Genomic DNA, 12237 nt, shown 5'->3' with positions numbered 1-12237 from the left:
AAATTATTATACATAAACTGTGTTTACCAATAATTTAGCTTAAAAACATTAGTTTTTTTCAATCATTCGAGTACATTCGGGTAGTCTTGTGTAATGCAGTATTTTGTGTCTATTTAGGTATGGTTAAATCGTGGAAAAATATATGTTCTTAGCGCGCCTGAACTGGGCTGTCTGCACTCTCAAAGTGCATGTTGTTGCCAAATGTATTTCATATGCTGTAAACCTAGTTCATAGTTGTTAGTTTCCTTTAATGCCAAACAAACACATACCAATCGTTGGTTAGAAGGCGATCGCCGAATTCGTCCTCGCTTTCTCCCGTGTCGCTGGCTGTCGTGTCGTTTTCGTCGGTTTCGCTTGCATACGGTTCAAACCGATATGGCTCAATAGCTTCAGTTTCTTCTTCAATTTCGTTTTCGCTACCTGCCTCCACACTACAACCATCCGTTTCAATACATGCCTAATCTGTTGAATCGCTTTAGCCGCTGAAATCCGAGTCTGAATCCGAGCTAATGTCGCTATAGCTTGCTGTTCTATCCGCCATGTTTGTTTATCTTAACATCACTATGTGACGTCACAGGAATATGGACGGGTGTACATAACGATGGTTAAAATCAGGCACACCTCTGCTCCCCTCTTCCTTGTGGAGGGGGGGGGGGGGGGGCACAGGTCCGGTGGCTGTCCAGAGTCGGGACCCGGGGTGGACCACTCGCCTGTGCGTCGGCTGGGAACATCTCTGCGCTGCTGACCCGTCTCCGCTCAAGATGGTGTCCTGCTGGCCCCACTATGGACTGGACTCTTACTATTATGTTAGATCCACTATGGACTGGACTCTCACTATTATGTTAGATCCACTATGGACTGGACACTCACTATTATGTTAGATCCACTATGGACTGGACTCTCACTATTATGTTGGATCCACTATGGACTGGACTCTCACTATTATGTTAGATCCACTATGGACTGGACACTCACTATTATGTTAGATCCACTATGGACTGGACTCTCACTATTATGTTAGATCCACTATGGACTGGACTCTCACACTATTATGTTAGATCCACTATGGACTCGACTCTCACACTATTATGTTAGATCCACTATGGACTGGACTCTCACACTATTATGTTAGATGCACTATGGACTGGACTCTCACACTATTATGTTAGATCCACTATGGACTGGACTCTCACACTATTTTGTTAGATCCACTATGGACTGGACTCTCACACTATTATGTTAGATCCACTATGGACTGGACTCTCACTGTTATGTTAGATCCACTATGGACTGGACTCTCACTATTATGTTAGATCCACTATGGACTGGACTCACACTATTATGTTAGATCCACTATGGACTGGACTCTCACACTATTATCTTAGATCCACTACTGACTGGACTCTCACACTATTATGTTAGATCCACTATGGACTGGACTCTTACTATTATGTTGGATCCACTATGGACTGGACTCTCACTATTATGTTAGATCCACTATGGACTGGACACTCACTATTATGTTAGATCCACTATGGACTGGACTCTCACTATTATGTTAGATCCACTATGGACTGGACTCTCACACTATTATATTAGATCCACTATGGACTGGACTCTCACACTATTATGTTAGATCCACTATGGACTGGACTCTCACACTATTTTGTTAGATCCACTATGGACTGGACTCTCACACTATTATGTTAGATCCACTATGGACTGGACTCTCACTGTTATGTTAGATCCACTATGGACTGGACTCTCACACTATGGACTGGACTCTCACTATTATGTTAGATCCACTATGGACTGGACTCTCTCACTATTATGTTAGATCCACTATGGACTGGACTCTCACACTATTATATTGATCCACTATGGACTGGACTCTCACAATTATGTTAGATGCACTATGGACTGGACTCTCACACTATTATGTTAGATCCACTATGGACTGGACTCTCACACTATTTTGTTAGATCCACTATGGACTGGACTCTCACACTATTATGGTAGATCCACTATGGACTGGACTCTCACTGTTATGTTAGATCCACTATGGACTGGACTCTCACTATTATGTTAGATCCACTATGGACTGGACTCTCACACTATTATGTTAGATCCACTATGGACTGGACTCTCACTATTATGTTAGATCCACTATGGACTGGACTCTCACTATTATGTTAGATGCACTATGGACTGGACTCTCACACTATTATGTTAGATCCACTATGGACTGGACTCTCACTATTATGTTAGAGCCACTATGGACTGGACTCTTACTATTATGTTGGATCCACTATGGACTGGACTCTCACACTATTATGTTAGATCCACTATGGACTGGACTCTCACTATTATGTTAGATCCACTATGGACTGGACTCTCACTATTATGTTGGATCCACTATGGACTGGACTCTCACTATTATGTTAGATCCACTATGGACTGGACTCTTACTATTATGTTGGATCCACTATGGACTGGACTCTCACTATTATGTTAGATCCACTATGGACTGGACTCTCACAATATTATGTGAGACCCACTCGACATCAATTGCATTCGGTCTCCCCTAGAGGGGGGGGTTACCCACATATGCGGTCCTCTCCAAGGTTTCTCATAGTCATTCACATCGACGTCCCACTGGGGTGAGTTTTTCCTTGCCCTTATGTGGGCTTTGTACCGAGGATGTCGTTGTGGCTTGTGCAGCCCTTTGAGACACTTGTGATTTAGGGCTATATAAATAAACATTGATTGATTGATTGATTGATTGATGTGGGCCCAGTTATGGGGATATAACCCAAGACCTCAACGGTGGAACAGGCGGAGGATGATTGCTAACCCTGTGGAGCGTCACAACGACTGGGATGGCGGATGAAGGCTGCAGCAGAAAAGGGTCCCCCAGTCGTCTTGGACTCCATGCCACTGGACCCTGACCCGGATCTATCAAGGATCGTGTGATGACTGTCTGTGCACCAGTCTCCCCACGTTAAACAAAGTCAGGCACAGGCATCCTACATAAAGGGATACTCCCCTACCAGGAGGATTGTTATACTTGTTCGAGTGACCGCCGATGATGAAGCCAACACGTCTCTAGCTCTATACTCTCTCTCTGTGTTTCTCCCCGTCCGTATTCATTTGGGGCGGCATGGCGTAGTGGGTAGAGCAACCGTGCCAGAAACCTGAGGGTTGCAGGTTCGCTCCCCGCCTCTTACCATCCAAAAATCGCTGCCGTTGTGTCCTTGGGCGGGACACTTCACCCTTTTCCCCCGGTGCCACTCACACCGGTGAATTGAATGATGAATGATAGGTGGTGGTCGGAGGGGCCGTTGGCGCAAATTGCAGCCACGCTTCCGTCAGTCTACCCCAGGGCAGCTGTGGCTATGAAAGTAGCTTACCACCACCAGGTGTGAATGTTTGATGGGTTCTACATGTAAAGCGACTTTGGGTACTTAGAAAAGCGCTATATAAATCCCAGTTATTATAATTATTATTATTTGTCTTGTGTTCCTGTGTCGTCATCCAGCAGCATTCCTCCGTTTCCTGGTGACGAGCTGTGTGTCTCGTCTCCCCGTATTCCCTCTGGTTTTCTGGCTGTCTCTTTGGATATCGACCTCCCGCCTGGACACGGACTTTGACGCCTCGCTCTTGCCCCTGGACCTCCAAGCTTGCCTCGCCCTCTTGGACTTCCTCACCTCGCTCAACACTCCTGGTTAATCACTACACCACCCCGCCCTCCACCCACCCCGTATATTCATATTCATATTTGTAAGGAAATATATTCATTGAAGTAGGCGATTATTTCGCCCCCTATTGCTGTTCCTGTGACTCCTTGGCCATGCAAGGCAGCCAGCAGCAGCAGGTGGTCGTGGCACCGGAGACCGAGGAGCTCAAACCGAGTGCAGCACTAATTTCCCCGAGTCGGTTTTGGCCACGCACATCAATCTTCTTCTTCATCTTCTTCCTGACACAACCATTCGTTTTTCTTTTCATTCATTTCCCCCCCCCTGTGCTCAGATCTCGGAGACACAGCAATTAATGGCAGGCTGACAATGGCTCTGTGGTTGGCTCTAAACAGGAGGAAGAAGCACCTCGTATACTGACTTGTGATTGGTCAGAACGTGCCCAAGCTCAAGCACATGGTTATTTTCAGTATGATTTGTATCCGTATAAGAGGGCGTGATCCGGGCGTGCCAAGCCACCATACATGTGCGGAGGATTCCAAGTATAAAACCCAAAACCAGTGAAGTTGGCACGTTGTGCTATTTGTAAATAAAAACAGAATACAATGATTTGCAAATCCTTTTTAACTTATATTCAATTGAATAGACTGCAAAGACAAGACAAAAAGTTGGCACTTTGGAATTTTTACCACTGTGTTACATGGCCTTTCCTTTTAACAACACTCAGTAAACATTTGGGAACTGAGGAGACACATTTTTGAAGCTTCTCAGGTGGAATTCTTTCCCATTCTTGCTTGATGTACAGCTTAAGTTGTTCAACAGTCCGGGGGTCTCCGTTGTGCTATTTTAGGCTTCATAATGCGCCACACATTTTCAATGGGAGACAAGTCTGGACTACAGGCAGGCCAGTCTAGTACCCGCACTCGTTTACTACGAAGCCACGCTGTTGTAACACGTGGCTTGGCATTGTCTTGCTGAAATAAGCAGGGGCGTCCATGGTAACGTTGCTTGGATGGCAACATATGTTGCTCCAAAACCTGTATATACCTTTCAGCATTAATGGTGCCTTCACATCCATCCATCCATCCATCTTCTTCCGCTTATCCGAGGTCGTGTCGCGGGGGCAGCAGCCTAAGCAGGGAAGCCCAGACTTCCCTCTCCCCAGCCACTTCGTCCAGCTCTTCCTGTGGGACCCCGAGGCGTTCCCAGGCCAGCCGGGAGACATAGTCTTCCCAACGTGTCCTGGGTCTTCCCCGCGGCCTCCTACCAGTCGGACGTGCCCTAAACACCTCCCTAGGGAGGCGTTCGGGTGGCATCCTGACCAGATGCCCGAACCACCTCATCTGGCTCCTCTCCATGTGGAGGAGCAGCGGCTTAACTTTGAGCTCCTCCCGGATGACAGAGCTTCTCACCCTATCTCTAAGGGAGAGCCCCGCTACCCGGCGGAGGAAACTCATTTCAGCCGCTTGTACCCGTGATCTTGTCCTTTCGGTCATAACCCAAAGCTCATGACCATAGGTGAGGATGGGAACGTAGATCGACCGGTAAATTGAGAGCTTTGCCTTCCGGCTCAGCTCCTTCTTCACCACAACGGATCGATACAGCGTCCGCATTACTGAAGACGCCGCACCGATCCGCCTGTCGATCTCACGATCCACTCTTCCCTCACTCGTGAACAAGACTCCGAGGTACTTGAACTCCTCCACGTGGGGCAAGATCTCCTCCCCAACCCGGAGATGGCACTCCACCCTTTTCCGGGCGAGAACCATGGACTCGGACTTGGAGGTGCTGATTCTCATCCCAGTCGCTTCACCCTCGGCTGCGAACCGATCCAGCGAGAGCTGAAGATCCTGGCCAGATGAAGCCATCAGGACCACATCATCTGCAAAAAGCAGAGACCTAATCCTGCAGCCACCAAACCAGATCCCCTCAACGCCTTGACTGCGCCTAGAAATTCTGTCCATAAAAGTTATGAACAGAATGGGTGACAAAGGGCAGCCTTGGCGGAGTCCAACCCTCACTGGAAACGTGTCCGACTTACTGCCGGCAATGCGGACCAAGCTGGCACTGATCATACAGGGAGCGGACTGCCACAATCAGACAGTCCGATACCTTCACATGTCTTAGGCATTAATACACCCCTATACCATCACAGATGCTGGCTTTTCAACTTTGCGCCTATAACAATCCGGATGGTTCTTTTCCTCTTTGTTCCGGAGGACACCACGTCCACAGTTTCCAAAAACAATTTGAAATGTGGACTCGTCAGATGACAGAACACTTTTACACTTTGTATCAGTCCATCTTAGATGAGCTCAGGCCCAGCGAAGCCGGCGGTGTTTCTGGGTGTTGTTGATAAATGATTACTGACAGTGGTTTTCTGAAGTGTTCCTGAGCCCATGTGGTGATATCCTTTACACACTGATGTCGCTTTTTGATGCAGTACCGCCTGAGGGATTAAGGTTCACTGGATTTCAATGTTACATGCAGTGATTTCTCCAGATTTTCTGAACCTTTTGATGATATTACGGACCGTAGATGGTGACATCCCTAAATTCCTTGCAATAGCTCGTTGAGAAATGTTGCTCTTGAACTGTTCGACAATTTGCTCATGCGTTTGCTCACAAAGTGGTGACCCTCGCCCCATCCTTGTTTGTGAATGACTGAGCATTTCATGGAATCTACTTGTATACCCAATCATGGCACCCACCTGTTCCCAATTAGCCTGTTCACCTGTTCCAAATAAGTGCTTGATTAGCATTCCTCAACTTTCTCAAGTCTTTTTTTTGCCACTTGTGCCAGCTTTTTTGAAACATGATGCAGGCATTAAATCCCAAATGAGCTAATATTTGCAAAAAAACAACAAAGTTTTCCAGTTCGAACATTAAGTACCTTGTCTTTGCAGTCTATTCAATTGAATATAAGTTGAAAAGGATTTGCAAATCCTTGTATTCTGTTTTTATTTACCATTTACATAATGTGCCAACTTCACTGGTTTTGGGTTTTGTGATATAAAGATGGCGGGGCCTCACCTGCCATCATGGAAAGAAAAAAATGTAAAAAGAAAAAAAAAAAATTAAATTGTTATATGTATCCAGTGATTATACTATAAAGTTATTTTCCATTTAACTTCACCAGTTTTAGATTATTTTTATTCAAAATCGCTGAATTTTCACATTTGCCGTTCAAATACTGAGAAGAGACGGTGCGGTGAACAGCAGCCAGTCGAGGCACGTCACTCAGTGCCTCAACATGGACGGACTCGGCTAACTGCTGGCCTGCTGTGCAGTGAGACCGTATTGCTATATGAATTATATTATACATTTCCATAGTTTAGTTAGCTGAGGTATATAATGTACAGTGTATTTTGTCAACAACTGTATGTGTGTAACGTATTTCTTGTGCTGAGCGATCATAAAACTGCTGCGAAGACGCACTGGCTGAGGCACGCGTAACCACGCCTCCTGGTGCTGAAGACACGTTCGCCGCAGACTGCACCCACCGACGGGAACGCCACACCAACCAAAGCCAACACCCAAACCCTCCACGTGCAAGACCGAATCCACCCAAAAAAAGTCACTTAACAAGAAGCCAAAAAGTGCAAAAACAACATTGCTCGCGCCGGAGGAGCCGTGAACGACTGCTGGGACACTACATTAGGTACACCTGCAGACTGCAGCACGGATTTCATATTTCATTCATTCACAACTCCTCCACACCGAACACCACTGTTCCCGCACTTATAAGTAAAGGTAAGACCATAATAACGTTTTTTTTTTAATTAAATGTGCTTTTTTGTGTGCTACAGTTTGTATGTGTAAAGTTAAAGTTAAGTTAAAGCAGGGGCGTCACTAGCTTTTAAGGACAGGGGGGGCTTTGCCCCCAGGAGATGCACAGGATGCGAGCGAATGTTACGCACGAGCACAAAACTTCACAAACGGCTAACAAAGACTTAGAAATTATTCATTGTTATTATTATTATTTTTTAAAAATGCACGGGACGAAATGAAATGCTCCCCGGGACGATGGCCTTTAACCATATATTTTCTTTTTCTTTTTATGTATTTATTCATTTTACATTTTATATTAAATGTCTTGGTTTTTCCTCCCTCTGAAAATCCTATTAAATGTTTAACAAGCCATCCTATAATAATAAAACAGCTATTAATGTAACAATACAATAAAACAAATATATTTACCGTATTTTCCGCACTATAAGGCGCACCTAAAAAACACAAATTTTCTCAAAAGCTGACAGTGCGCCTTATAACCCGGTGCGCTTTATATATGGATTAATATTAAGATTCATTTTCATAAAGTTTCGGTCTCGTAACTACGGTAAACAGCCGCCATCTTTTTTCCCGGTAGAACAGGAAGCGCTTCTTCTTCTACGCAAGCAACCGCCAAGGTAAGCACCCGCCCCCATAGAACAGGAAGCGCTTCTTCTTCTACTGTAAGCAACCACCCGCCCGCGTAGAAGACGAAAAAGCGCGCGGATATTACCGTACGTTTCATTTCCTTTGTGTGTTTACATCTGTAAAGACCACAAAATGGCTCCTACTAAGCGACAGGGATCCGGTTCATGAAAAGACGCAATCTCTCCATCCACACACGGATTACTATTTCACAGCAACTGATATTCCTGTGAACCGCACTGTGGATACAACGGGAGCACGTACGGTGAATATTCGCACCACAGGGAATGAGAAGTCATCCTTCACTGTGGTTCTAGCTTGCCATGCTAATGGCCAGAAACTTCCACCCATGGTGATATTCAAAAGGAAGACCTTGCCAAAAGAGACCTTTCCAGCCGGCGTCATCATAAAAGCTAACTCGAAGGGATGGATGAAGAAAAGATGAGCAAGTGGTTAAGGTAAGTTTAAGTTTACGCGAAGAGGCCGGGTGGCTTTTTTCACGCAGCTCCGTCCATGTTGATATACGATTCCATGCGCGCCCACATCACGCTGGTTTTAATATATTATTAAAGTTTGACTGACCTATTTGACTGTTTTTTTGACATTCCTTTAGCGCAGTTAGATGCGGCTTACAACACGGGGCAGCTTATAGGTGGACAAAGGTTTGAAATATGCCGTTCATTGAAGGCGCGGCTTATAACCCAGGGCGCCTTATGGTGCGGAAAATACGGTAATGATGTTTTTTTTCATTATTTTAACAATAGGCTTATGTATATTACTTTATATAGATTCTACAAGAAACACAAAACTTAAAAAATAAATGATTTACAATTGCACACACAAGGTTTTGTGCAGCTTCCACTCATTGTAAAGGAAGATAATGTGCTTCGTACACCTGCAGGACCGCAAGCAAGGTCGCAGAGAAAATGCGGGCTGGAATTTGAGTGATGTGGGCATTTTCTATATGAACAAGTGGAATGGATTGGATACCGACGCACGAAAGGGGCTCTCTACCTTACGCTACGAAGTGAGGGGAAACTGAGTGAATAATAACAGGTTATATGATTATTTATTTAAACTCATATTTGGGCCACTTTATAATGAATATGTCGGCATTTATTTGTAAAAAACAAACAAAAAAACACCAAATTATTTAGGGGGGCTTAAGAATATTTTAGGGGGGCTTGAGCCCCCCTAAAATAGGCCTAACAACGCCAATGAGTTTAAGTACCAATGATTGTCACACACACTAGGTGTGGTGAAATATGTCCTCTGCATTTGACCCATCCCCTTGATCACCCCCTGGGATGTGAGGGGAGCAGTGGGCAGCAGTGGGCAGCAGCGGCGCCGCGCCCGGGAATAATTGTTATTGATTTAACCCCCAATTCCAACCCTTGATGCTAAGTGCCAAGCAGGGAAGAATGCTGGTATGAGCTTTTAAACATAACCCGTTAACTGCTGCCAATCAAATGGTGAATACGATACTCTTTAGGGTTCATACGTTTGTAAATCTGACTGTGATGAAGTCAGTGCCTCACCAGTCATGAACCTCACCGCACGTCACTGATCCCTACATATCTCAGAACTTCTCATTATATAACTACAGTTCTGTCAACATGTAATTATGCATATAGAAGTAGTAAATAGGTTCTGTAATAAATATTATCTCACAAAAAAAAAAAATGTAAACACATTTTATAAACCAGCTTAAATTAACAATCACATTAATGTGCGATGGAAACAACCAACAGAAGTCCAGTAGTTGGTGGAACATACCTTAGGCACCCAGATGTGTTCTTGAAGACAGTGGTCCACTCTGCGTCGCGTGGCTTGGAGTCCTCGTTTGGTTCATGCTCCCAACCAGAGTGTGGGATTATGACCTCGTTGGTCATTGTTTGCATACCGTGGTTGATGATCACCATCTTCAAGGGTTCATAGGAGGAAAGGTTCCAAAGAGTTCCTACGCAGGGAGGGGGGGAACATATAATAAAGATGAGTAAAAAGGCAATAAAGAAATGATTATAAATGGAAAAATACAATAATAAGCAAGAACGCAGAGGTAAGAGAGGAATGAAAAGATTGGAAGGAAAAAACACGGACGTGAGGTCTTGGAATGGGGTAGAGAAATTGAGCAATGTTGAGCCAGTATATAACAGCTGTCAATTCTTTATGGTCACAGTCAAAAGCATGTTTAGATTGGCAGCAAACTGCATTCCAGAACGTAAATACAGAATAAAAAGGGCTGTTCATAAAAGCTTGCTCCGGTTACATTGTTGCAACTGTAGCAATGTAACAGTACTTTCATTTTCCTGTCAGGGCTTAGCTGGCTACCAACAATCTGCAATCAATACTCAGCCATGAAATCCATTTCATATCTCTGTATATTCCTTTTGTAATATACCTTATCAAATGTGAAGAACAAATCCCACAAAAGGGAGTATATCGCCCAAGTCTCAGCAACCATTTTCTCCAGGGACAATACTATGTACTGTGTACAATTAGGTCCCCCGTCTAACCTTTTGGAACAGATTACTAATGAACCATGGTACCACTGTATAGACATGTTGGTCCAAATTTTGGTCCATTTGAACCATGATCGCGGGGCACCTGCTGATTGGGCTGGGCATTGCTCGGGTGTATCGTAAAATTCGTAAGACGATGGCAGCCACTCAAGGAGCCCAAAGGCTGTTCGTCGCAATGGAAGGTTTGGGCCGGGCTGTGGGATCACGGTCTGGGGCGATTTCTGAACTGAATCGCAAGAATGATCACATCATGGAGAAGCTTGCTGAAAAGGAAAAATTGGATATGAGAGCCAACATGGACGGATAGAACAGGCAAGCCATTGTAGTGTCTGCTCGAGGAAAAACAAAAATCCTTATCTACGATTTGACTCCCCAGGATGGCCTTGAGACAAGAACAGGCTGTTCTGTAAACATCCCCTGAGGACTTTCAAAGATGGTCGCTTTTGACCTCCCTCCCTCCTCAACGACACCTGGAAGTCGTTGCTTGCATTGCATGCAGAACGGCCCTGGGCCTATGAACACAACACCACTACACCCAAAGACAATGGGCATATACACAAACACACTTCCCACCCCCACCCTTCACCACCGCTTGATTCCCCTTCGGGGTGATGGACGGCTGAGTAGCGCTTTATAGCAGCAGTCGACCTCCAGGGTCACAACTCCCCCCCCCCCCCCCCCCTGTTGCGACTTGTTGTGATTATATGTAACATGTTTATGTGTGGTATGGTAAATGAGTTTTTTTCCCTTGGACTCAGTCTGGACCTCCTCCTGAGGGTCCAGACTTTGACTGATATTTTTTCCAATCATTTCTACAACTCTTATTTTTTTGTGATGTAGTGATTGGAGCACATACTTGTTGGTCACAAAAAACATTCATGAAGTTTGCTTCTTTTATGAATTTATTATGGGTCTACTGAAAATGTGAGCAAATCTGCTGGATCAAAAGTATACATACAGCAAAGTTAATATTTGGTTACATGTCCCTTGCTTAGGCTGCTGCCCCCGCGACCCGACCTCGGATAAGCGGAAGAAGATGGATGGATGGATGGATGGACATTGTAAACTGTCGGAAAAGCAGTTAACCATTTTCTTGTGCATGGAACCAAACATACGGCAACAATAAACGGTATAAAAAAAAATGCTTAGCAGAGGTAACAATAAAAAAATGGATGTCTATAGGCTTTTGTTTTCATTAAGTCATCCCTCAGGTTCCTTTGACTGTCCGTCATCACTTATCGCACTCCTCCATTCCTCCTTTTACATTTAGGGAACATTAAGCTGACAATCTTATCTGAGGCAACTAAAAAACAAATGCTTCTTATTCCTGCCAACAGAAGCTCAGAGCTATTATGTTGAGATAAACTACACACACAACAGCGTGTAGCAGACTTTGCATAAACAGTACATGCAAACAGACTAATAAACTACCCATAGATTTAGACTCCCTCTTGCCCAATAATGACAAATTAATTGCGGGCTTGTTCATGTCTTGCCTTGCTTTAAGACGTTTGTCTTTACATTTTCCAGACGGTCGTCATTTCCGCTGGTAAATGTTCATAAAGGGGAGCAAAGTCTCGGAGGGTTTGGCCAAAGCTAAAAATA

At 44.7% G+C, this 12237-nt stretch overlaps 1 protein-coding gene across 6 annotated transcripts in view; it reads right to left on the bottom strand.

Annotated features, from left to right (window-relative positions):
- Window positions 1-12237, bottom strand: part of LOC140679258 (splicing regulator ARVCF-like) — a 349408-nt gene that overhangs the window by 148183 nt on the left and 188988 nt on the right. For all 6 annotated transcript variants that reach the window (XM_072914307.1, XM_072914309.1, XM_072914305.1 and 3 more), the window contains exon 5: window positions 9887-10070. In XM_072914307.1, the coding sequence (XP_072770408.1) occupies window positions 9887-10070 (184 nt within the window). The remainder of the gene's footprint in view (window positions 1-9886; window positions 10071-12237) is intronic.

This window comes from Nerophis lumbriciformis, linkage group LG12, assembly GCF_033978685.3.
Source record: "Nerophis lumbriciformis linkage group LG12, RoL_Nlum_v2.1, whole genome shotgun sequence".
Lineage (NCBI taxonomy): Eukaryota > Metazoa > Chordata > Actinopteri > Syngnathiformes > Syngnathidae > Nerophis > Nerophis lumbriciformis.
The sequence above is the reverse complement of the archived record's forward strand: the minus strand, read 5'-3'. Positions and strand labels throughout refer to the sequence as shown.